The sequence below is a fragment of the Theropithecus gelada genome, chromosome 3 (assembly GCF_003255815.1).
Source record: "Theropithecus gelada isolate Dixy chromosome 3, Tgel_1.0, whole genome shotgun sequence".
NCBI classification, from domain to species: domain Eukaryota; kingdom Metazoa; phylum Chordata; class Mammalia; order Primates; family Cercopithecidae; genus Theropithecus; species Theropithecus gelada.
The window spans coordinates 5,114,799-5,138,543 of NC_037670.1; the positions used below are offsets into that span (position 1 = coordinate 5,114,799).

At 39.8% G+C, this 23,745-nt stretch overlaps 1 protein-coding gene across 3 annotated transcripts in view; it reads right to left on the reverse strand.

Moving 5' to 3' along the window:
* AUTS2 (AUTS2, activator of transcription and developmental regulator) overlaps positions 1-23,745 on the reverse strand; it is a 1,213,344-nt gene that overhangs the window by 662,229 nt on the left and 527,370 nt on the right. For all 3 annotated transcript variants that reach the window (XM_025378773.1, XM_025378772.1, XM_025378774.1), the window contains exons 3-4: positions 18,330-18,431; positions 1,018-1,053 (exon numbers count right to left, since the gene is read on the reverse strand). In XM_025378773.1, the coding sequence (XP_025234558.1) occupies positions 1,018-1,053; positions 18,330-18,431 (138 nt within the window). The remainder of the gene's footprint in view (positions 1-1,017; positions 1,054-18,329; positions 18,432-23,745) is intronic.

A 23,745-nucleotide genomic window follows, 5' to 3' on the forward strand; every position in this document is an offset into this window, starting at 1 on the left:
CGTTTCCATACATTTAATGTAAATGTATTGAGAGAAATATGTGAGCAGAAGAAAACCAGAGTAATTAGCATTGGAGACAAAAGTTAAAAGCAACTAAAGTGAATTAATTATTTTCCACTTTATTTGATTTTCTTGATTTCACTATTTTCTCAGAAAATGCTGAGGCATGACTGTATCAGTATTCATCTCTTAGAACACCAATTAGGTTCCTTTAAGTATCACAACAGACTTCTACATTGACATGTTATCCTATTGTACAAATAATGCTTATTTGTCACTCTTTTTTATTTGTATCTTGAAAAGGATCACTAAATCCAGAAAGGATAATTTCACTATAAATAAATATAATGAAGTGACAACTGCTGTTTGAGAATGAATTTTAGATTCACGATTATTACAATATTGTGATAATCCCTGAAGGGCACCCCAGTGCCATCTTTCCTGAAGGACAGAGAATAAGATTCAGAAATAAACTTTGCATTTTAGCAAAAATAAGTATATTAGTTTAATTATTGCTGAAAGAAAAACCTAAAGGCAAGCTACCCAGACTGTGAGGGAAAATATTCATTAAAAAATACTATCTCCATTCCCCGTCCTCCCCACCAAAAAAAGGCAACTCACTTTATATGAAGAGATATTCTTCAAGAAATCAGTATCTCAATGCATAATCTGAATTCCAACCCCCACATGACACTTCTTACTAAAAAAGTAATTGTGGAGAAATGGTGGCACGAGCTAATCAGGGTTCCCTGTATCTCCTTACGTGGCCAGGTAAGGAGCTAATGTCCTGGGTGTTAGGAACCAGGTATATACCTTGGACTTACTTATGATCCCTAGGGCCCAGCAGGCTATGTCTTCTAAAAGTAAAACAATTCCTAATAAAGAATGGAAATCAGTCTGCTCTTCAGGACTGAGAGATAAATTCTCAGATTTTTTTCCATATCCCAATGAGCATTCATTATAGAAGGAAATCAATGGCAACGCAAGGCACATATGTGGAAGTTGAGATAGACTTACGAAGTAGCCTGTTCCCAAGCTGGAAGGAGCTGAACTCTGCAATAAAGCATAAAGACAAAAGTGGAAAATCAGCAATGGTTTTTAACACGTTCCAATCCACACAGCTCATTACCAGCCCTTTGCAGGCTTTTCATCACTACATCACATCACCAGTGTATGCTGCCCCTTGTCATCTGCTACTGATACAAACACCGTGTTGCTTAATTTTCCCCTTTACATCTCTCAACAACTCAGAGATGCTAACGTGCTATTTACTGAATTCCAAGCCTCTGCGGTGGATGTAATTGCCAATTTATTTGACAGGCAGCTGGGTAATGAATTAATGATGGCATTTCGCCCTGCACTGAGACTAAACAGACACGCATCAGCTTGCCTCCCTGACTTGCTGACATTCAATGCCCTGGTCTCAAGCTACTCAGTTTTGTGGCCGCAAAGGGGCAGGCAAGAGGCAAAAGCCCAGACTGACTTGAAAATAAAAAGCCCAGTGGGTTTGGATGACTTTTCCAGTGTATGACCTACTTGCCAGTTTATTCCCTAAAGGCACCAGTTAGTACACACACGGTGCTTTTCAAAAATGAGACATTTTGTAAACGTAATTAGTAGACTAAAATGCAAAGAATGTGTGGGCCAAGAGGAGCAGTGAAAAGCACCATTTTTCTGAAGGGTTTAAGTCACAAGAATTACCAGTTTAGGCTGTCATAGTTCTGACACACAGGGAACTTAAAAATGTTCATTCTGAAAGGAATGCAGGGCATCACTTGTTTGGGAAAAGAAGCCAAAAAACAAAAAACAAAAACATATTTTAAACTTGCCTGAGATTCTCATTTTTGTTTGCTTTTTCTCCTAAAACCTCTCCTTATAAATTATTTCATTTTTAGCATCCTCTTCCTCTTTGTGATTAAGCTTGAAATGAAGATGAAGCAAATGCGGAATAGATTTGCAGGTCTCAGCTAAACATCCCTGCACCAGACAGGCCTCTTCCCTGATGAGCTTGGGTTGGGTGTTTCACCTTCCCAGGAGCAAAATGACCTCTGCCCTGATTCAACAGTTACTCTGTTCACTGCTAGCTCTTCTGCCTACATGTCCTGCCCCCTACTTTGGAAACTTCAGATAGCAGTAACCATCTGGCCTATTCATCATTGCTTCTTAGAGTTTCACACAATGACTTGCACACAGGATGCATTTAATAAGGACTTGTTGAATGAATGTATAAATAAATGAATGGATGGATTATGTATAAGAAAAATGGCTCAGGAGAATTTGACATCTATAAAACTACAGGAGATGTGATTCTTCTTGATGATAAGCTCTTTGAGGAGGAAATATGGTACTGCAACTATATCTACATCAAACAAGAAGAGTATGCTTCAGGGCATTCCTAAATGCAGCTCCCAAAGCAAAACTTTCTTCATCTCAGTGTTTCACACAAACTCAGGGGAATGAAGCACCATAGATGTGTGATCTTGCTCACTGGACTCAGTTTTTTAAAATCCTGCTGCATTCTTAATCCCGTAAATGTATGGAGGGAGATCCACAGTAGTCATGGAGACAATTTATCATACCAGTGACTAGCCATATGACAGCAGCACCTGTTTCCAGCACCCACAGCCCTCCATGCAGCAGCAGAAGAAAGCAAAAGTCAAGTTAGGTCTCTACTAGCTTGGAGCCATACCCCTGGGAAGTAAACTCATTTTAGGATGAATTACTCAGAGAGACCACGGGATTTGTTTATTTCATTTCTTTCCCTTCCTGCAAATGTATTTTATCCCAGAAAGAGAAGTACTCCCACCAAACCCACTTCCCTACCCCCACATACATATCATCTTATTGTATACCAAAGAAAATTACATCCTTCAGGTCTCGGAAAGCTCTGTTATGCTCATTTTGCATATATATTGTACATTACTCAGGGAGCTGGGTGGAGAAGAGGGCTTTGTTGTGCATATTTGTTCTGGCTATTGTTTATGCAGGTCTGACTGAATGAGGGAACAGTGGGTATCATTTCAATTTCTGATGTCAACATCAAATTACTTATTTAATTTCATGCCTGGCGAAGCATTGTATAGCTACACGCAGAATCATTTCACTTCATTTGTTATGCTGTGTTTTCGTGGCGATTGGCTTGCCTTCCAACTGACAGCTTTAATTACAACATGAATTTGATTGCACTGCCGAGGAATTAACATAATGCAACAAAGCATTTAAGCACCCTGCCTTATAACCCCCCTTCCCCAGACACGGGCACAAACACAGACACACGAGGGAACACAGACGCAAGATCCCCATATACATAAAGGTCCGCTGGAATTTGTTTCAGCATTTGCTAGAAAGCATACAGATTCTTGTATCAGGAGCCATTCACATGTGAAAACCCAGTGTACTCTTCTTTTTCTTTTTTTTTAGGGAAAAGATGCATGGCATTCAGTTTTGATTTCAGGATCTGGCAGAAAGCACATGTGTAGAAAAGCCCTCTTCTGATCGACTTTGCCAAATGTCCATGGCATTGACATTTCCTCCCCTCTTACACCCTTTCCACCACATTTTTCTTGGCTACTTGCCAACTCCCTTCAGTCGTAGCTGGAGAATTTCAACAGGAGTGACATCTATTTAATAAAAAGATTTCCGCTTGTCTAGTCCTACAACCCCAAGATTCTGACTACGGCCTTGTATTCAGTGAGAAATTACGCCTGGTCACCAACAGGACCCCACCATCAAAGCATAGATAACAGAAGCTACCAGCCACAGGGAAGTCACAGTTTGGCTGAGGCTCAAAACAACTATCATATATCCCTGAGGTCTTACTATCAAAAAGGCCCAGAAAAGAGTCTCTGTCATATATTTCTAATCTAAGTCTATATCTAAATATAGCTGCAAATATTTGGTGGCTTCAATAATTTTCCAAGACAGAAATTACACAAACACAGGCAACAACAGATCATGCTAAAAACAAAACAAAGGAATGTTTAGAAACAGCTGTAATATTGTTAGAAATGTGCTGTAAGTTATTCACTTACAGATGTATATTTAGGGATTGGTACTGCTCTCTCATTTTAGAAGACACAGTCATCAAAGAAGAGACAGTCACCAAAAGGTAAAGAACCAGGAAAGAAGACAGGTGCTAATACCCTAACTATTGAACAATTTGACAAAACTCTTCTTTAATAATCAAGATCATGACTCACTGCAACCTCAAGCTCCTGGGCTCAAGTGATCCTCCTGCCTCAGCCTCTTGAGTAGCTGGGAGTACAGGCATGCACTACCATGCCCAGTTACTTTTTTTTTCCTAGAGTTAGGGTCTCACTATGTTGCCCAGGCTGGTCTCAAACTTCTGGCCTCAAGTGAGCCTCTTGTGTCAGCTTCCCAAGTGTTGGGATTACAGGCATGAGGAACTGTGCCAAGTCTCCCTGTTAATTTCCAATAAGGGAGGGCTTCCATTTTTCCTGCTTGGAGACTTCAAGCAAAGTCTGTCCAAACTATATAGCAAAAGAGGCCACAGAATACTGAAAAGGCTGTGAGTCAAATTGTGACTTGAAAATTAAGAGGATTTTTTAAAGAAAGAAACAGAAGTTTCCTTGGTTTCAAAAGCATTTGAAATAATATTATCCATCCATGTTTAGGCAAATACTTCTGCTGAAAAGGGCTTCATTCTTATTTCTTCAAGTGGTAGAGTTGCCATTTCATTCATATTTTCAATGCAGTAGGTAGAAATGAGAACTATTAAGAGGTTGAGAAAATAGAGTAGGAGAACATTTCAGCAGTTTGCATGAGAAGACAGGGATATGAGGAAATGCTGGCCAGCTGGCTATCTAATATGCAATTTCCGGGCTCATTATAAGCCATCTCCTGTTTAACATGGTCTTTTCATTCTGCTGGATTTTTTTTTTTTTTCATATTTGACCACTGCTCCAGCGATCTCCACAAATTACCCACCTCCATCTCATTATATTGTAAAGGAGAGCTTTCTTAGAAGCACACTCTTTGTTTCAATCTTCATGCTACCATGAGCTGCAGGAACGTAATGGGATGCGCAGTTGAAAGACATTTTCCAGGAGGGAGAATGTTGCTGCTGACATTCAAGTCTGCAAGTAGATATTCATTAAACACTTGTTCTCTTCTCACTTCCCCCCGCTTGCCTTTCCTTCCATCTCTGTCACTAAGCTATCATCGAAGCTACTCATTAAACTCATGAAGTTAACATTTCTGTTTTAACAGCATACTTACAACAAGGGATTTCAAAATTGATTATCCATCTAAAATAGATGTGCTCCATTCATTATAAATCCACACAGAGAGGCCATGGCTACTATTACAGCTCCCTGAGTACAGACAGGACACATGTGTACTCCACCCCTAGGTGAGAATGTGTTCTGACCCTAGGGCTAATTTAAATTGAATATTTTAAAATTCTTCCAAATCACTAATTGTGTTCAACATCCCTGGCTACCTACCTTCATGTTATGCTTTTCTCTCTTGGGAGTAAAAAGGAGAAGGACCATGCCAGGAATTATATGAACAAGTAAGTTTCTTGCAAAGGTCACAAAACAAGCTCATTCACAGATCTTCCAGTAGTGTTTTAAAAACCTGAAATCTTAATCCAAAGAAACGTGCCTTGGAAATAAGATTACTAATAGCCAACCCAAACCAAAACTAAACAAAAACAAAAAAACCACACACAAAATATATTTGAATGAGAAATAAGCATATAGTTGTTGGAAGAAATCAAGTAAAAATGGAGTAACAACTTGATAAAAGCATCAGGTGTGAAAATGCTACGTCACTGAACAATGAGATCACTTGGACTCAGGAAGGGGAACATCACACACCGGGGCCTATCATGGGGAGAGGGGAGGGGGGAGGGAGTGCATTGGGAGTTATACCTGATGTAAATGACGAGTTGATGGGTGCAGCACACCAAGAAGGCACAAGTATACATATGTAACAAACCTGCACATTATGCACATGTACCCTACAACTTACAGTATAATAATAATAAATAAATTAAAAAAATAAAAAATAAAAAAAAATAAAAAAATTAAAAAAAAAAGAAAATGCTACGTCACTTCCAACATCAATGATTCAACCTTCTGTTATGCCCACTTCAGGTTGTCACCAACTCTCATCTCAGCCTTCTGGCTTCTACCTCTGATTTCATTCTTGCTCTCATCTTCATGGACAGTTCCTCATATCAAAGGCAAAATAAACATTTTAAAGTGAGAACTACAATTCCAATCCTTATAACATATTCCAATGGTTTTTAAGATAATAACCTGTCATGGATTGGGCAATGTCTCCCTGTTTACGTCTACCAGGAACCCCAGAGTGTGATTGTGATGGTCAATTTTATGTTTCAACTTCACTGGGCCATGGGGTGCCCAGATATTTGGTCACACATGATTCTGGGTGTTTCTGTGATGATGTTTTTAGATGAGTTGAACATTTAAATTGATATGCTGAGTAAACTGGGTTGTCCTCCTAAAGTGGGTGAACCTTATCCAATCAGTTGAAGGTCTGAAAAGAACAAAAGGCTGACTCTCTCCCAGATAAGAGAGAATTCCTCTTGCCTGGCTTTGACCCGGGACATCAATTTTTTATTGTGCCTTCAGGCACAATAAAAACATCAGCTCTTCACGAGTTTCAAACCTGCCAGTCTTGAGACTAGAATTATACTATTGGTTCTCTTGGGTCTCTGGCTTGCTGATTATAGATCTTGGGACTTGTCAGCCTCCGAAACTGTGAGCCAATTTCTCAAAATAAATCATTCTCTATTGGTTCTGTTATCTTCTGCTGTGGTTCTGTTTCTGTGGAGAAGTTAACACAATGACATAATTTGGATATAGGGTCTTTGCAGATGTAACCAAATTAAGGTCATACAGAATTAGGATGGGCTATAAATCCAATGGCTGCTGTGGAAGCCATGTGAAAACTAAAGAAGAGACTGGAATGATGCATCTACAAGCCAAGAACACCAAGGATCACTGGGAGACACCAGAGGCTAGGAGAAAAAAAGGATTCTTCCCTAGAGCCCGCAGAGGGAACATAGCCCTACAGATACACACTGATGCTAAATTTCTAGCCTCCAGAACTGCGAGATAATAGATTTCTGTTGTTTCCAGACATACAGTTTGTGATCATTCATTAAAGCAGCCCAGGAAGTTAATACAACACCCAGCCACCTTAGCAGGGGTTAGAAGTTACGTGTTCAGCCACTGTACTTCTTCATTCTACTCTAGCCACATTAGCCATTTTTCTTGCCCTAAAACATAACATGCTGCTTCTGAATCAGGGCCTCTAAACTTGTTGCTCCTGTTGCCCAAAATGTTCTTCCCATAGATCTTCACCTGTCTACCTTCTCTTCTTTATTTAGGCCTCAGTTTTAATGTCACCTACACAGAAAGGCCTTATCCAATCACACTAGTTAAAGTGGCAGCACACCCCCACACTTCATATTGTTTATGTCAGAAAACACTGTATTAGAAAGAATTTTAGTTGTTTCTTCACAGATTTGTCTCTCCCACTAGAATGGAAATTTCATGAGGGCAGAGGCTTCATCTTGTTCTCCACTCAACCTCAAATGCCCAGACTATACCTGATGAATGAAAGGAATTTGACTGAGACTTCTTGACAACTGAAATACTGACATATCCAGGAGAATTCATAAATATATGAGACAGGAATAGAAAAAGGCATAAGCAAACTGTTAAGGAAAAGGAAAATGTGGCACAGATTTTTTTTAAAAAAGAGAGGAATAAAATACCAAGAATCCTTGTCAGGTTGAGATTAGATTTCCTAATCTAATTATAACAATGTGGGAAGTTCATTCATGGTAGTGGCTCAAGTCAGTTTCCTCCTTAACAGTAGCTGGTGAAACAACCTGGCATGGAATAAAACCTCAATAAAGATTTCAAGAGAGGGAGGGAGGGAGGGAAGGAAGGGAAGAAGAAAGAATAGGAAAGATGCGCCATGGATGGATGAACAGTGGCACTGTGGGATAGACGAATCAATAAAAACCCAAAGACCAGGAGAGATCTGAAGTAGGAGAAGGGGTATGTCAAAAAGCAGTAGAAAAAAATGTCTCAACTGTAAATAGCTACCAGAATTATAAGATTAGACAACTGTGTAGCATTAGACTTATAAGAATTTGATCCCTTTTCATTATTTCCTGAGATGTTTAAATTCCTTCAAAGATCTGAACCCTGGAAAGGTGTCAAATGTTTTTCTGTCTTCTCATAACTAACAACCCAACCCAAAATTCTTTCAGAGAGAAAGGTGAAAAGAGTCATATTCATATAGTCGTTAAATATAGCACTAAAGAAGTTTACTTCCGCAGTATATTGGGAAGTGTTTGGTAGAAGTGAGGCTGAGGCTGACATAAGGAAAAGAAAAACAAAGAACAAAGAACAGAAATAAAACAGGCCAAGCGTGGAGGCTCATGTGTATAATCCCAGGGCTTTGGGAGGAGGCTGAGGAGGGTGGATCACCTGAGGTCAGGAGCTCAAGACCAGCCTGGTCAACATGGCAAAACCCCATTTCTACTAAAAATACAAAAATTAGCCAAGCATGGTGGCACATGCTTATAGTCCCAGCTACTTGGGAGGCCAAGGCACAAGAAAAGTTTGAACTCCCTGGTCAAGGTTGCAGTGAGCTGAGATCATGCCACTGCAATCCACTTTAAATAAATAAAAAGAATAAGCAAAGGTAGGAAGACTTGAAAGTGTGAACAAGGCCAGGCATGGTGGCTCATGCCTGTAATCCCAGCACTTTGGAAGTCCGAGGTGGATGGATTGCCTGAGGTCAGGAGTTCGAGAGCAGCCTGGCCAACGGGGTAAAACCCCATCTCTACTAAAAATTCAAAAATTAGCCAGGCGTGGTGGTGTATGCCTGTAATCCCAGCCACTCGGGAGGCTGAGGCAGGAGAATTGCTTGAACCCAGGAGGTGGAGGTTGCAGTGAGCTGAAATTGCGCCATTGTACTCCACTCCACTCCACTCCAGCCTGGGCGACACAGCAAGACTCCGTCTTGGCAGGGAAGAGAGGTCACGTTCTTTGCCTAAGGTCACACACAATAAATAGCAGAACTTCTATTAAATCTTGGCCTGTTTGTAATAAATGCCCATTAACATTTCATAATTTGAGGCTTGTTTATTAAAAGTTTTTAAGCATGTTTTGCTCCTAACTTTTGACAAACTTCCCCAATTACAAAATTCTGTTTAACTTGGAAGCAATATTTTCCCCTTGAATAACTCATCGTAAACATTTATTAAATATGTATTCAATTATTCCCCTTACCTCTTCCCTAGTGACTAATCTAAACAAGTTACTATATCTCCTTGATGTGGACAATCTGAAAGTTCTTGTGGCCAATTATTCCCTCCTGGCAACATGGTCTGGTAATACATAATTTAGAAAAGCAAAGCAAATTTGAGTTTTTCTTTTTAAGACTCACTCTGTCACCCAGGCTGGAGTGCAGTGGCACAATCTCTGCTCACTGCAACCTCCACCTCCCAAGTTCAAGCTGTTCTCTTGCCTCAGCCTCCCAAGTTGCTGTGAGCACAGATGTGCTCCACCACGCTCAGCTAATTTATTTGTATTTTTAGTAGAGACGGGGTTTCACCATGTTGGCCAGGCTGATCTTGTACTCCTGACCTCAAGTGATCTGCCTGCCTTGGCCTCCAAAAGTGCTGGGATTGCAGGCGTGAGCCACCACACCTGGCCGCATATTTGGTGTTTTTAAGCCTCACCCATGAGTCAAATTCTCCAGCTACACTGGAATTCTTTATTCTTATTCTTTTGGCCTAACCAATTCAAAAAAAACAAAGCTAGAAAAATATAGTATTTTGATTAACCTCACTTGACAGTAAGTCTCAACTGCCAACGCTCCTAAAAATATCACTAAAATGGGTGAAAAGGCAGACAGAAATTTTCATCTTAGCTGAAAAACGAGTCATGGGCATGATGGACTAATAGGGACTGAATGTATTCTCCCACCTCAAGCAACTAAAAAACTGGACAAAATGTATGCAACAGGAGTTTTTAGAAACTGGGTAAGATAAAGGACAATAATATTTGAGAGAAAAGAAAAAAGTAGGGTGACCCTTAAAATTTTCCCACCTCACTGCCTGGAGAGTTTTCATGCCACAGCATTGAGGGGTAGGAGGTGACCCAGGTGGAATCTCTGAGTCTTGAAGACACAGTTGAGAATAAGGGGAGGCCAAGACAGCTGGAACTCCAAGGCAGAGGATAAGGAGGACAGCATCACAGAAAGTGAGAATCATGAAAGCTGCAGAAGGTTCCCCTCTAGTTTCCACCTGAAGACTAATCAGCACATCTGTGAGAGAAAAATACCTGAGGCAAGGAAAACAACCACTGGAAAGGAGGAGGAAGAACTTACAAAGCTCACACAAGGCAGGGAATAGTTTGTTTTCCCACAATCCACAGTGGAAAAACCTTGTAAGACATTAGGGATTAGGCAGAGTACTCAGTCAGCATGGAGGAAAAATTATCTTTAGACTAAAGATTGTTCTAGTCTTCTCCAACAAAGTACAAAAGCAAACATTAAACACACACACACACACACACGTCTACATAACAAAACTGTACGCCAAAATGAGTAATGTTTATAGAAACTAGAAATACCCAGTACCCAACAAGGAAAATTTTATGATGTCTGGCACTCAATAAAAAATTGCCAGGCATACAAAGAAGCCAGAAAATATGACCCACAGTGAGGAGAAAAATCAACCAATAGAAACAGGCCCAGAAATGGCACAGGTGACAAAATTAGTACACAAGGACAGTAAAAGCTGTAATAACTATTTTCCATATGTTTAATGAAGTGAAAGAATAAGCATAATAAGAACTAATATGGGATTTTTAAAGAAAAAACAGGGGCCAGCGCGGTGGCTCACGCCTATAATCCCAGCACTTTGGGAGGCTGAGGCAGGTGGATCATGAGGTCGGGAGATTGAGACCATCCTGGCTAATACGATGAAACCCCGTTTCTACTAAAAATACAAAAACTTAGCCGGGCATGGTGGCGGGCACCTGTAGTCCCAGCTACTCGGGAGGCTGAGGCGGGAGAATGGCGTGAACCCGGGAGGCAGAGTTTGCAGTGAGCAGAGATCACGCCACTGCACTCCAGCCTGGGCGACAGAGTGAGACTCCGTCTCAAAAAAAAAAAAAAAAAAAAAGTAAAACAAAACAGAAGCCAGTAGTAGTCTTTGACTCCACCTTCTCACTCTCTGATAGGCATTAAAGAAGACTGAAGATGGGCCAAGAGCAGTGGCTCACGTCTGCAATCCTAGCACTTTGGGAGGCCAAGGTGGGCAGATCACGAGGTCAGGAGTTTGAGACCATCCTGGCCAATGCGGTAAAACACCCTGTCTACTAAAAATACAAAAATTAGCTGGGCGTGGTGGCACATGCCTGTAATCCCAGCCACTCGGGGGACTGAGGCAAAAGAATCATCTGAACCAGGGAGTCAGAGGTTGCAGTGAGCCAAGATCGTGCCACTGTACTCCAGCCTTGCGACACAGTGAGACACCATCTCAAAAAAAAAAAAAAAAAAGAGTGAAGCTGGACCCCTTCCTTACACCATATACAAAAACCAACTCAAGATGGATCAAAGACAAGTGTAAAACCCAAAACTATAAAAATCCTGGAAGACAACCTAGGCAATACTATGCTGCAGATAGGAAAGGGCAAAGATTTCATGACAAAGTCATCAAAAGCAATCAAACAAAGGCAAAAATGGACAATTGGGATCTAATTAAACTTAAGAGCTTCTGCACAGCAAAAGAAACTATCAACAGAGTAAACAGACAACCTACAGAATGGGAGAAAATGTTTGCAAACTATGCATCTGACAAAGGTCTAATATCCAGCATCTATAAGGAGCTAAACAAATTTACAAGATAAAACCAAACAACTCCATTTAAAAGTGGGCAAAGAACATGAAGAGATACTTTTCAAAAGAAGACATATATGCAGCCAACAAGCCTATACAAAAAAAGCTCAATATCACTGATGATCAGAGAAATGCAAATCAAAACCACAATGAGATATCATCTCACCAGTCGAAATGGCTATTATTAATATTAAAACGTCAAAAAACAACAGATGCTGGCAAGGTTGCGGAGAAAAGGGAACACTTATAAACTATCGGTGGGAGTGTAAATTAGTTCAACTATTGTGGAAAGCAGTATGATGATTCCTCAAAAAGCCAAAAGCAGAACTATCATTTGACCCAGCAATCCCATTACTGGATATAAACCCAGAGGAATATAAATCATTCTACCATAATGACACATGCATGCAAATGTTGACTGAAGCACTATTCACAATAGCAAAGACATGGAATCAACCTAAATGCCCATCAATGACAAACTGGATAAAGAAAATTTGGTATATATAAACCACAAAATACTACACTGCCATAAAAAAGAACGAGATCATGTCTTTTGCAGGAACATGGATAGTGCTAGAGGCTACTATCCTCAGCAAAGTAACGTAGGAACAGAGAACCAAATACCGCATGTTCTCACTTACAAGTGGGACCTAAATAGTAAGAACTTATGAACACAGAGAGGGAAACAACAGACACTAGGGTCTGCTTGAGGGTGAAGGGTGGTAAGAGGGAGAGGAGTAGAAAAGATAACTATTGGGTACTGGGTGATGAAATAATTTGTAAATAAACCCCTGTGACGTGAGTTTACCTATGTAACAAACCTTCACATATACCCAGGAAACTAAAATAAAAGTAAAAAATAAATTAATTGTTAATTCTCTTTCAAGCAAAAATGGGGCATCTTTATTCTCTAAAATATTGCACAGGTAGGTGTTGCTTTGGTATCCAAAAGAATCATTCTGTGGGCTGACTTGTTAAAAGCTTTCATCTCAGCCGAACATGATGGCTCATGCCTGTAATCCCAGCACTTTGGAAGGCCAAGGCAGGTGGATCACCTGAGGTCAGGAGTTTGAGACCAGCCTGGCTAACATGGTGAAACCCATCTCTACTAAAAATACAAAAAATTAGCTGGGCGTGGTGGCAAGCGCCTGTAATCCCAGCTACTCAGGAGGCTGAGGCAGGAGAATTGCTTGAACCCAGGAGGTGGAGGTTGCAGTGAGCCAACATCATGCTGCTGCACTCCAGCCTGAGCAACAACAGCGAAACTCCGTGTCAAAAAAAAAAAAAAAAAGAAGTGTTTGACACAGGACTCTGCAACCACAGACCTGCACATGTGTGAGGGAAATGTGACTAGGGATCTCAAAACATTTCACTTAATGTCCACTTTTTGGATCAATTTTCTTTCTTTCCTTTTTAGTAATGTTGCAAAAAGTATGAATGTTAATAATTAATGAATGATATGCCTACTATAGGTCCACAAATTTTTTTCATAATTTTTAAATATAATAAACAATATGAATTGAAAGTGTCTCATTGACTGACTTAAGACTGACAGGATTTTATAATGTCTGGCATCCAGTGAAAAATTGCCAGGCATACAAAGCAGCAGGAAAATATGATCCATAATGAAGAGAAAAAACAACCAATAGAAACAGGACCAGAAATGACACAGGTGACACAATTAGTAGACAAGGATGGTAAAAGTTGTAACTATTTTCCATATTTTCAACAGAGTGAAAGCACAATAAGTGTTATTACAGCCCTAATCATTTTTACATTTTTTAACAGATCACCATTTTTTAATTGTGTAATTCAGTGGCATTAATTACATTCAAAACATTGAACAACTGTCATGACTATCTATTTCTAAAACATTATCATCATCCCCAAAAAGAAACTCTGTCAAGCAATAGCTTTTCTCCCTCCCACTCTCCATCCCCCAAATTCCTGGTAAGTTCTATTCTACTTTACGTCTCTATGAATTTGCGTATTCTAGATACCTCATATATGTGGAATCACACAATATTTGTCCTTCTTTGTCTTGCTTTTCTTTAGCATGATATTTTTAAAGTTCATCCATACTGTAGTATACATTACAATGCCAATCCTTTTTATGGCTGAGTATATTCCATTGTGTGCATATCAGCCAAGCTGTCACGTTTCGTTTATCAATTCATTTGTTGAGAAACACATGGTTTGTTTCTACCTTTTGGCTACCATAAATAATGCTGCAGTGAACACTGGCTTACAAGTCTCTGTTTAAGTTCATGTTTTCCATTCTTTGGGGTATTAAAAGTGAAATTGCTGGGTCATATGGTAATTATATGTTTCAGCTTTTTGAGGAACTGCCAAGTTGTTTTCTACAGTGGCTGCATCATTTTACATTCCCACCAGTAATGTATAAGTGTTCCAACCTCTCCACATCCTTGCCAACACTTATTTTTCATTCTCTTTTAAAAAGCGTAACCATCCTACTAGGTATAAAATGATAATCTCGTTATAGTTTTAATTTGCATTTCTCTAATAACTAATGATTTTCAGCATTTTTCAAGTATCTCTTCTTTGTACTTCTTTGTAGAAATATTTCTCAAATTCTTTGCACATTTTTGCATTAGGTTGACTATTATTGAGTTGTAGGAGTTCTTTATATATTCTGTATAACAAATACCAGTTATATGATTTGCAAATCTTTTCCCCATTTTGTAGGCTGTCTTTTTACTTTCTTGATAATGTTCTTTGGTGTGCAGAAATTTTTAATTTTGATGAAGTCCAATTTATTTTCTCTTTCATTGTACATGCTTTTGGTGTCATATCTAATAAGCCACTGCCAAACTGAAGGTCATGAAGATTTACCCGTATATTTTCTTCTAAGAGTTTTATGGTGTTCACATTTAAATTTTTGTCATTGATTCATTTTGAGTTTATTTTTGTACATAGTGTGATGTAGGGGTCAAACTTCATTCTTTTGTACATAGAAATCCAGTTGTCTCAATGCCATCTGTTGAAGAGAAAATTCTTTCCCCATTGAAGTGTCTTGGCACTCTTGTTAAAAATCAGTTGGGCATATAAGTATGGGCTTCCTTCTGGGCTCTCCATTCTACTCCATTGGTCTGTGTGTCTAATATTAGGCCAGTACCAAACTGTTTTGATTAACTGTAGTTTTGCAGTGAGTTTTGAGGTTGGTAAGTGTAAGTCCTCTAACTTTGTTCTTTTTCCAGACTGTGTTGGTTATTAAGGCCTCAAGCCATTTCATATGTATTTGAGAATCTGCTTTTCCATTTTTGCAAAAAAGGTTGTTGGAATTATGATATACATTGCACTGAATCTATAAATAGCTTAGGGTAGTACTGACATCTTAATAATATTTAGTCTTTCTATTCATGAATATGGAATGTCTTTTGTCAATTTATTTTTATCTAACAGAAAGTGAGTTACAGGAAACAAGCCAAAAGACCCAATAGCAGCTCTAGTCCCCTAAACTAACATGGCTTTCATTTCTCTACGCTATGAAGAAAATATGACTGACTAACCCTGGAATAATTTCCGAGATCTTACATTAAAAGTGTAACAAAAATCTCACAAAAACAGCTGTTTAAACATTAATAACTTAGATAAGAAAAGTTGTCATGGTCTTATGATTGTATAGCTCTATCACAAAATTAATCAAACACATAGACACACAATAAAACATATTCTTACACACAGAAACACACATACAATAAAAGACTGTTAGTACTCTTTATTTATATAATTTGATATTATACCACAGAAGAAGGGGAGGTAATTATCTATAACTAATATATTAAAATAACATAAAAATAATTATACTTTATTCCATTTAATTCCTATAAGAATTCAGAATCTCATACAACATCTCATCATAAACCTCACAAACTTTCATGAGAGGTGCAGGAAGGCAGTTGTATCTCGGAGTTGTATACCTCGGCTGATGGAGAGATGGATGTGGTATTATCATAGAGAACTGCTCAGTGTGCTACAGTAGTCTCCAACCATTTATGTTAGTAGACATCTCTCAGTAAAAAAAGTTTTGAATATACACTCCTTAGATCCATGTATTTAAAAATTATAGACAACAACTATTCCCCACTCATTAAATTGAATACTAGTAAAGTTTAATTTCTTTTTCTAAGAAAAAAAAATGTACTAATATTTTCTCTCTGGAACTCAATGAATCATCTTGTACTTTATAATGAACAGCACACTGCTTTAGAGTATGGTGTTTTTTTTTTTTTAAAAAAAAGGAGAAAATAAAGGATTTTGCTCCTCATTACATATCCTTTATTTATTCTTAATACTCAGACACTCTGAAGTATTCTCTCTTTTTTTCATGATACTACTCTCTCACTTACTCTGTTAATGCTAGATCATCCTGGCCAACATGGAGCAACCCTGTCTCTACTAAAAATACAAAAATTAAGCCAGGCGTGGTGGCGCACAGCTCTAATTCCAGCACTTTGGGAGGCTGGGGTGGCAGATCATGAAGTCAGGAGTTCAAAACCAGCCTGGCCAATATGGTGAAACCCGGTCTCTATTAAAAATACAAAAATTAGCTGGGTGGGGTGGCATGTGCCTGTAATCCATGGTACTCAGGAGGCAGAGGCAGGAGAATCGCTTGAACTCGGGGGGCAGAGGTTGCAGTGAGCTGAGATCAGGCCACTGCACTCCAGTCTGGTGACAGAGTGAGACTCCATCTCAAAAAAAAAAAAAAAAAAAAATTCTCTTTACTTGATCCACTTCACAAAAGAATTTCCAAGTGTTGCTCTTGAGGCACAGATGAGTTAAGAATGCTGATATATGCCTGGGCGTGTGGTGGCTCACGCCTATAATCCCAGCACTTTGGAAGGCCGAGGTGTGCAGATCACGAGGTCAAGAGATCGAGACCATCCTGGCCAACATGGTGAAACCCTGTCACTAAAAATACAAAAATTAGTTGGGCATGGTGGTGCACGCCTGTAGTCCCAGCTACTTGGGGGGATAAGGCAGGAGAATCACTTGAACCTGGGAGGCAGAGGTTGCAGTGAGCCGAGATCGCACCATTGCACTCCAACCTGGTGACAGAGTAAGACTCTGTCAAAAAAAAAAAAAAAGAATGCTGATATATGACACATGAGTAAAGAAGGCAAGAGAGTCCAAAGAGGCGTAGGTGGTTCTGAGAAGCAAGAGAGGAGGAACCTGCCCTGTTGGTGGGTAGGAGACTAGAGAACAATTAAAATCACATCTAAAGGGCAAATAGGCATCTAAAGAGGTATGACGCATTCTCACAAGGTTTTCCTTCCAGAAATTCAACAGGAATTTTCTTTTCTTTTTTTGTTTTTTCTTTTTTTTTGAGATGGGCTCTTGCTCTGTTGCCCAGGCTGGGCACAGTGGTGAGATCTCGGCTCACTGCAACCTCTGCCTCCCGGGTTCGGAGATTTTCCTGCCTCAGCCTCCCAAGTAGCTGGGATTACAGGCATGTGCCACCATGACCAGCTGATTTTTGTATTTTTAGTAAAGACGGGGTTTCACCATATTGGCCAGGCTGGTTTCGAACTCCTGACCTCATGATCCACCTGCCTGAGCCTCCCAAAATGCTGGGATTACAGGTGTGAGCCACTGTGCCCAGCCCCATCAGGAAATTTAATTCCTCATCTTGCCAAGTAAGTGGCTGGTTAGTCATCACTTCCAGCAGGAATAAAAATGACAGGGATTGTTAACAATTTCTTAAGTGAAGAAATTACAAAAAGCCCATAGCTAAAGGATGTCATTTCTCAGTCTCAGCACTACTTGACTACTTCTTTCAGTTGCAACAGATAATAAAAGTATCATCATTCCTCTTTGTCGTCTGTTGTTGTTGTTGTTGTTGTTGAGACGTAGTTTCGCTCATGTTGCCCAGGCTGGAGTGCAATGGCTGGATCTCAGCTCACCGCAACCTCCACCTCCTGGGTTCAAGTGATTCTCCTGCCTCAGACCCCTGAGTAGCTGGGATTACAGGCATGCACCACCATGCCTGGCTAATTTTGTAATTTTAGTAGAGACAGGGTTTCTCCATGTTGGTCAGGCTGGTCTCGAACTTCCGACCTCAGGTGATCCACCTGCCTTAGACTCCCAAAGCGCTCGTATTACAGGCATGAGCCACCATGCCCGGCCTTGCTGTTTCTAAGGTAACAAATAGTTCCTCCTACCTCATGATTCATCAAAATACATTTTTGCTCAAACGACATTTTAGAATGACACCATAACTACAATGCTCACATAGGTATACAAAGATAATGTGAACCGCAATGCTTGGGTAGACAAAAAAATTGTAAAGATGAGGGAAAGTTATGTAATTCAGACTTGAACCAATGGTGTGTGTGTGGCCTAGTGGTTTTGGTTTATTTATTTATTTATTTATTTTTAATTAAACTTACATCGCTGAGCCTTTCCCGAGAGCTGCTCCGGTGGAAGCCCTTCGATTCTCCACTGGCACTTTCACTGTCACTGTCCCTGCAGCTGTTCTGTCCTGGCTTGAGCTAAAGGCAAAAGAAAAGAGGAAAAAGGAAAAAGTTAGTGGTCTCTCTTTTTTTTTTTTTTTTTTTTTTGAGACGGAGTCTCACTCTGTCGCCCAGGCTGGAGTGCAGTGGCCGGATCTCAGCTCACTGCAAGCTCCCCCTCCCCCGGGTTCACGCTATTATCCTGCCTCAGCCTCCCGAGTAGCTGGGACTACAGGCGCCTGCCACCATGCCCAGCTAGTTTTTTTTGTATTTTTTTTTTAGCAGAGATGGGGTTTCACCGTGTTAGCCAGGATGGTCTCGATCTCCTGACCTCGTGATCCGCCCGTCTCGGCCTCCCAAAGTGCTGGGATTACAGGCTTGAGCCACCGCGCCCGGCAGTGGTCTCCTTCTTAGTTCCTGTTTTTGATTCTTGTCAACAGTGAAGAGCCAGGCACGGTGGCTCACGCCTGTAATTGCAGCACTTTGGGAGGCTGAGGTAGGAGGATCACGAGGTCAGGAGTTTGAGACTAGCCTGACCAACATGGTGAAACCCCGTCTCTATTAAAAATGCAAAATTTAGCTGGGCGTGGTGGCATGTGCCTATAGTCCCAGCTACTCAGGAGTCTGAGGCAGGAGAATCACTTGAACCCAGGAGGCAGAGGTTGCAGTGAGCTGGGACTGCATCAGTGTACTCCAGCCTGGACGACAGAGTGAGACTTCATCAAAAAAAAAGTGAACAATTTAAGGTTCTGATCTTTAATATTCTTCTGTTTCTGAATACTGCCAGGCAAGCTGCCATAGAAAAAACACAGAGGGTAGAATAAGCAAAATATTCACCATGAAATGTCAATGTAGAGAAAAGAGTGGGCAAGCCTTAAATAAACATCTAAAAAGCCAAACCAAGGTCCATAAATTAGAAAGTAGTCTTTCCATCAAATTTTTTCTTCTGTTCCACTGCAATTTTTTTTCAGTAATGAAAAGACCAAAAACATTGAATAAGCTGAAGTGAGATTACACCAACTATGATTTCTTATCTTTTTTATTCTGTCTTGTCGCAAAAAAAGAAACAAATCAGAGCAAAATAAAAGAAAGTTTTCTTCTCCTAGGAAAAAAATGATGAGATGCTGCGATGTTATCCTTTAAACAGTGGGATGACACCTAATGATCTTGTTTATTGAGATAACATCCTGGGAGGCTTCTTACTGGATATTTAAAAGAACCAATGAAGACCTACAGATTAAGTAAATTAAATCAGCACTTATTCAACAAATAATGTATTAAGTGCCACATCTGGGCTAGAACTAAGTGCTGAAGATATGCTACTACACCAAAAAAACAAAACAAAAGTCTTCTCATGAAGTTTATATTCTAGTGGTTTCTACACATTTAACAAGCTCCAGTTTTCCATTAAAAATGAATAAAGATGTAAAATTGAAAACCATCAGTCTATATGAGACTGTAAGTCATAAATATATGGAGCATTGGTCTACAATATCATCACCAACCACATTTTCAGAAACACCAAGCAATGTAGTATATAGGTTACAAGTCACAGCCCCTTGACAATGTTTTCAATGTAACAAGACAAAGGCAGCACAAGAAAAGCAAATACAACACCACAAGGAGATACATGTTCAATGAAACCAAAAAGTAGCCAGGGAGGTTCAGAGAAGTGATTTCTGAAGCCTTGGATTTTCAAAGTAGATTAAACTCATGGCTCAGAGGACAGTGAAAGACACTCCAGTGAAGAGAAAGGCAGAAAGCAAAGACAGAAAAAGCAACATACTGGGAAATGATCAGCAGTCTCATTTGAAACAGAGTTCCTTTGGGGAGACAATAACAAGAAACATTAGAGATGGGTGCATGAATGAAAACATGGAAAATCTCAAACTAAACATAAGCGCCATTTTTCTAGACAGGAGGGAATTTCAAAGAACAGAACAGGCAATAAGTAGCAAACTTTTGCCTGCAGGGATTTCAAGTGGCTATGGTGCCAAGGGGAAGATGAAACCAAGATGAATAGAGAGTGAGGCTGAATCAACATTCCTTGTAGTCTTTAAAGACTACATTTCAGACCTCACTTCTGGTCATACTATTCACAGAGTCAGCTTCCCCCATGTCTTCAAAACAAGGCATTCTTTTTTGCTATCAACCTTTCCAGAAATTCACTTTTATCACATTCTTCTAAAATCCCTTTCTCCGGGAAGTCTTCTGTAAAGGAGCCCAGATAATTGATGCTAATTTTACTTTGTATCCTCCTGAGCTCTTAAGTACTTAGTTTTCTCCTCAGTTAATGCTAAACCTCCTCATTCTAAGTTAATTCAGATGCAAGTTGTATGAGGCTTTTGCTATTACTATGGAATAAAAGTTCAGAATATTGTCATTCTCTCCAATTTTTCAATTTTATACTGATAATAAAGGAGAGATTTAATCTAAAATGAACATCACCTTGTCTTCATTTCCTGAACTTTTCTTGTCCATTCCTGCTCTGTAATTTTTTTCACACGAGATTCCCTCTGTCTGGAATGTTCACCCTTACCTTCTCTGTGCTTCAAGATTTTTTTTGTTTTTTGTTTTTTGTTTTTTTTTGAGACGGAGTCTCGCTCTGTTGCCCAGGCTGGAGTGCAGTGGCCGGATCTCAGCTCACTGCAAGCTCCGCCTCCCGGGTTTACGCCATTCTCCTGCCTCAGCCTCCCGACTAGCTGGGACTACAGGCGTCTGCCACCACACCCGGCTAGGTTTTTTTTTGTTTTTTTTTTTAGTAGAGACGGGGTTTCACCGTGTTAGCCAGGATGGTCTCGATCTCCTGACCTCGTGATCCGCCCGTCTTGGCCTCCCAAAGTGCTGGGATTACAGGCTTGAGCCACCACGCCCGGCGCTTCAAGATGTTTTTTAAGGCTCAGCTCTTACCTCCTCTGCTATGGTCTTTGAAGAGCTCTTTCTTTCTATTATTTATATTTTTAATATGCCTTCAAAATTTAGCTAGCACGTCATTCTTCATTAAATGCCTTTAATAATTATGATACATTTTTCAAGCTCAAAAAGCCTGTTGTTATAACACAGTTATACCGATAATAAAGTCTGCATGTGGCATGGGCCCTCGAATTCATAAGCAGTATCAAACTCTTACCCCACTGATTCTGAGTTAAGAAAGGGCAGGTAGAACTATCCCCAAGGTATGGATGAAAAAAGTAATTCTCAGTGCACAGTTAGATGTTTGACATTTGACATGGAAGTAATGATTCTGTAGCATATCAGTATTCTCTACACAACATGTTCTCAATTTCTTTGTGGTGCTTGACTATAGTACAGTCACAAAGAAAAGAATCTTGTTAGGTGATATTTGATCAACACCTTTACGGCTGAGCACGGTGGCTCATGTCTATAATCCCAGCACTTTGGGAGGCCGAAGCAGGGGGATCCCTTGAGCCCAGGAGTTCGAGACCAGCCCAGAAAACATAGCAAGACCCCATCTCTATTTAAAAAACTAATAATAAAAATTCAGTTCCCAACTTAGATGAGAGCTACATATCCAGCTGGGAACTAAGAATATAAAGAGCGTCAAGGCTGTTACTAATATCCAACTGGCTTAACAAAACCTGGGCATTGCACCTGGGCCTTTTCCATGCTTCTTCATGAAAGGAAAATGATGACTTTACCAAGGCATAAAAACACACTTCAGTGGCCCTGACGTAAATTATCTGACTAAATGTTGATCTAGGCTAAGGGCAAAACCCAAGAAGGACTGAGAGGAAGCAGCCTGCTAGCCTTCCCAGTGCCCTGCCAGCAAAAAGCACTTCAGTGAATTCTCTTCAGAGAGCCTTACATAAAATCCACTCCTTTCTCCTCCAAAGCCAGGCTCAAGTTTAAAGGAAACTTAGGATTTTAAGCTGTCAGACAGCTCAATATTTCAAAGAAATGAATTGACTACAGTAAGTACTAAAGCTAAACCACAAGATTTCAGGCAAAGAAGTATTCATTCCTAATCCCATGAATATATTTTCTTTCTTTCTTTTTTTTTTTTTTCCCTGAGACAGAGTTTCAATCTTGTTGCCCAGGCTGGAGTGCAATGGTGCAATCTCGGCTCACCACAACCTCCACCTCCTGGGTTCAGGCGATTCTCCTGCCTCAGCCTCCCAAGTAGCTGGGATGACAGGCATGTGCCACCACACCCAGCTAATTTTGTATTTTTAGTAGAGATGGGGTTTCTCCATGTTGGTCAGGTTGGTCTCGAACTCCCAACCTCAGGTGATCTGCCCACTTCAGCCTCCCAAAGTGCTGGGATTACAGGTGTGAGCCACCATGCCCAGCCAAATATATTTTCAAACTAGCATTTTAGCCACATCCAATGGACCATTTGGGGTAGCATAACTAACTCAGAAGTTGTAATCCTTCACCTGAAATTCCCAGCTATCACCTACAACCAAGAGACATCACAAAGGCCAGGTGCTGACTTAAACATTTAAAGAGCTAAGAAAAATTGATCTGCTTGCATTGATTTGTATGAGCATCCATGACAGCTATTACAAGAAAGCTTTTCTTCTAACTGATACAGTAAGCTTTCAGTAAGATTTCTTACCATCAGCCTTTACATACTTCAGGACCTTGTTTATTTAAAAATTACTATAATCTACTCTCTAATGTGAGAAGCTTCTTCCCATTAGAGTATTACATATTAAATAGTTTGGGCACCACAATGAGAAATAAATAGGCAAAATGAAAGAAAGGTGGTATCTGCCATGAGTGGCAGTAATTCTATCAATGAGATTAACATCTTTTATAAAATGTAAGAAGCTAGTTTGTTTTTCATTAGATTTCATTGTCAACAATATATGCTCCAAATTCTGAAATTGTGATCCCATTATAGTGTTAACTGTTATTAATGGCTAATTAGGAAAATAACGATCCATAGTTATATCACTGCTAATGAACATGTAACGAAGTCCCATCACCCTAGACTGCATGAAGGTAGCGCAATTCTGTGCACATCTGCTCAGCGTTTGGGAGTTGGGCTTTCCCATTCTTTTCAGCTTGGATATGGAGAGTTTCAAAAAGATGCTACATGCCCAGTAGGTGTCATTAATCCATCAAACAAAATTTACAGAAGGATAAATTATGTGGAGAATATATCTGTGCCTGTAATTTGAGAGGAATGATGCGAATTATGCAGGCAATGTAGAAGAGTGTCCAAATGGAATCTCCTTCCACAAATTTGGTTCCTCAAAGCAGCACATATACTTTTTCAGACAGATGGGTTTTCCTGTAGGAATGTAAATGAACTCTATACAAAATCTGGGGAATGTTTCAGTAAGCTCAAAAGATTCTCCTTTTTCAAGAAAATTTTAATATACCC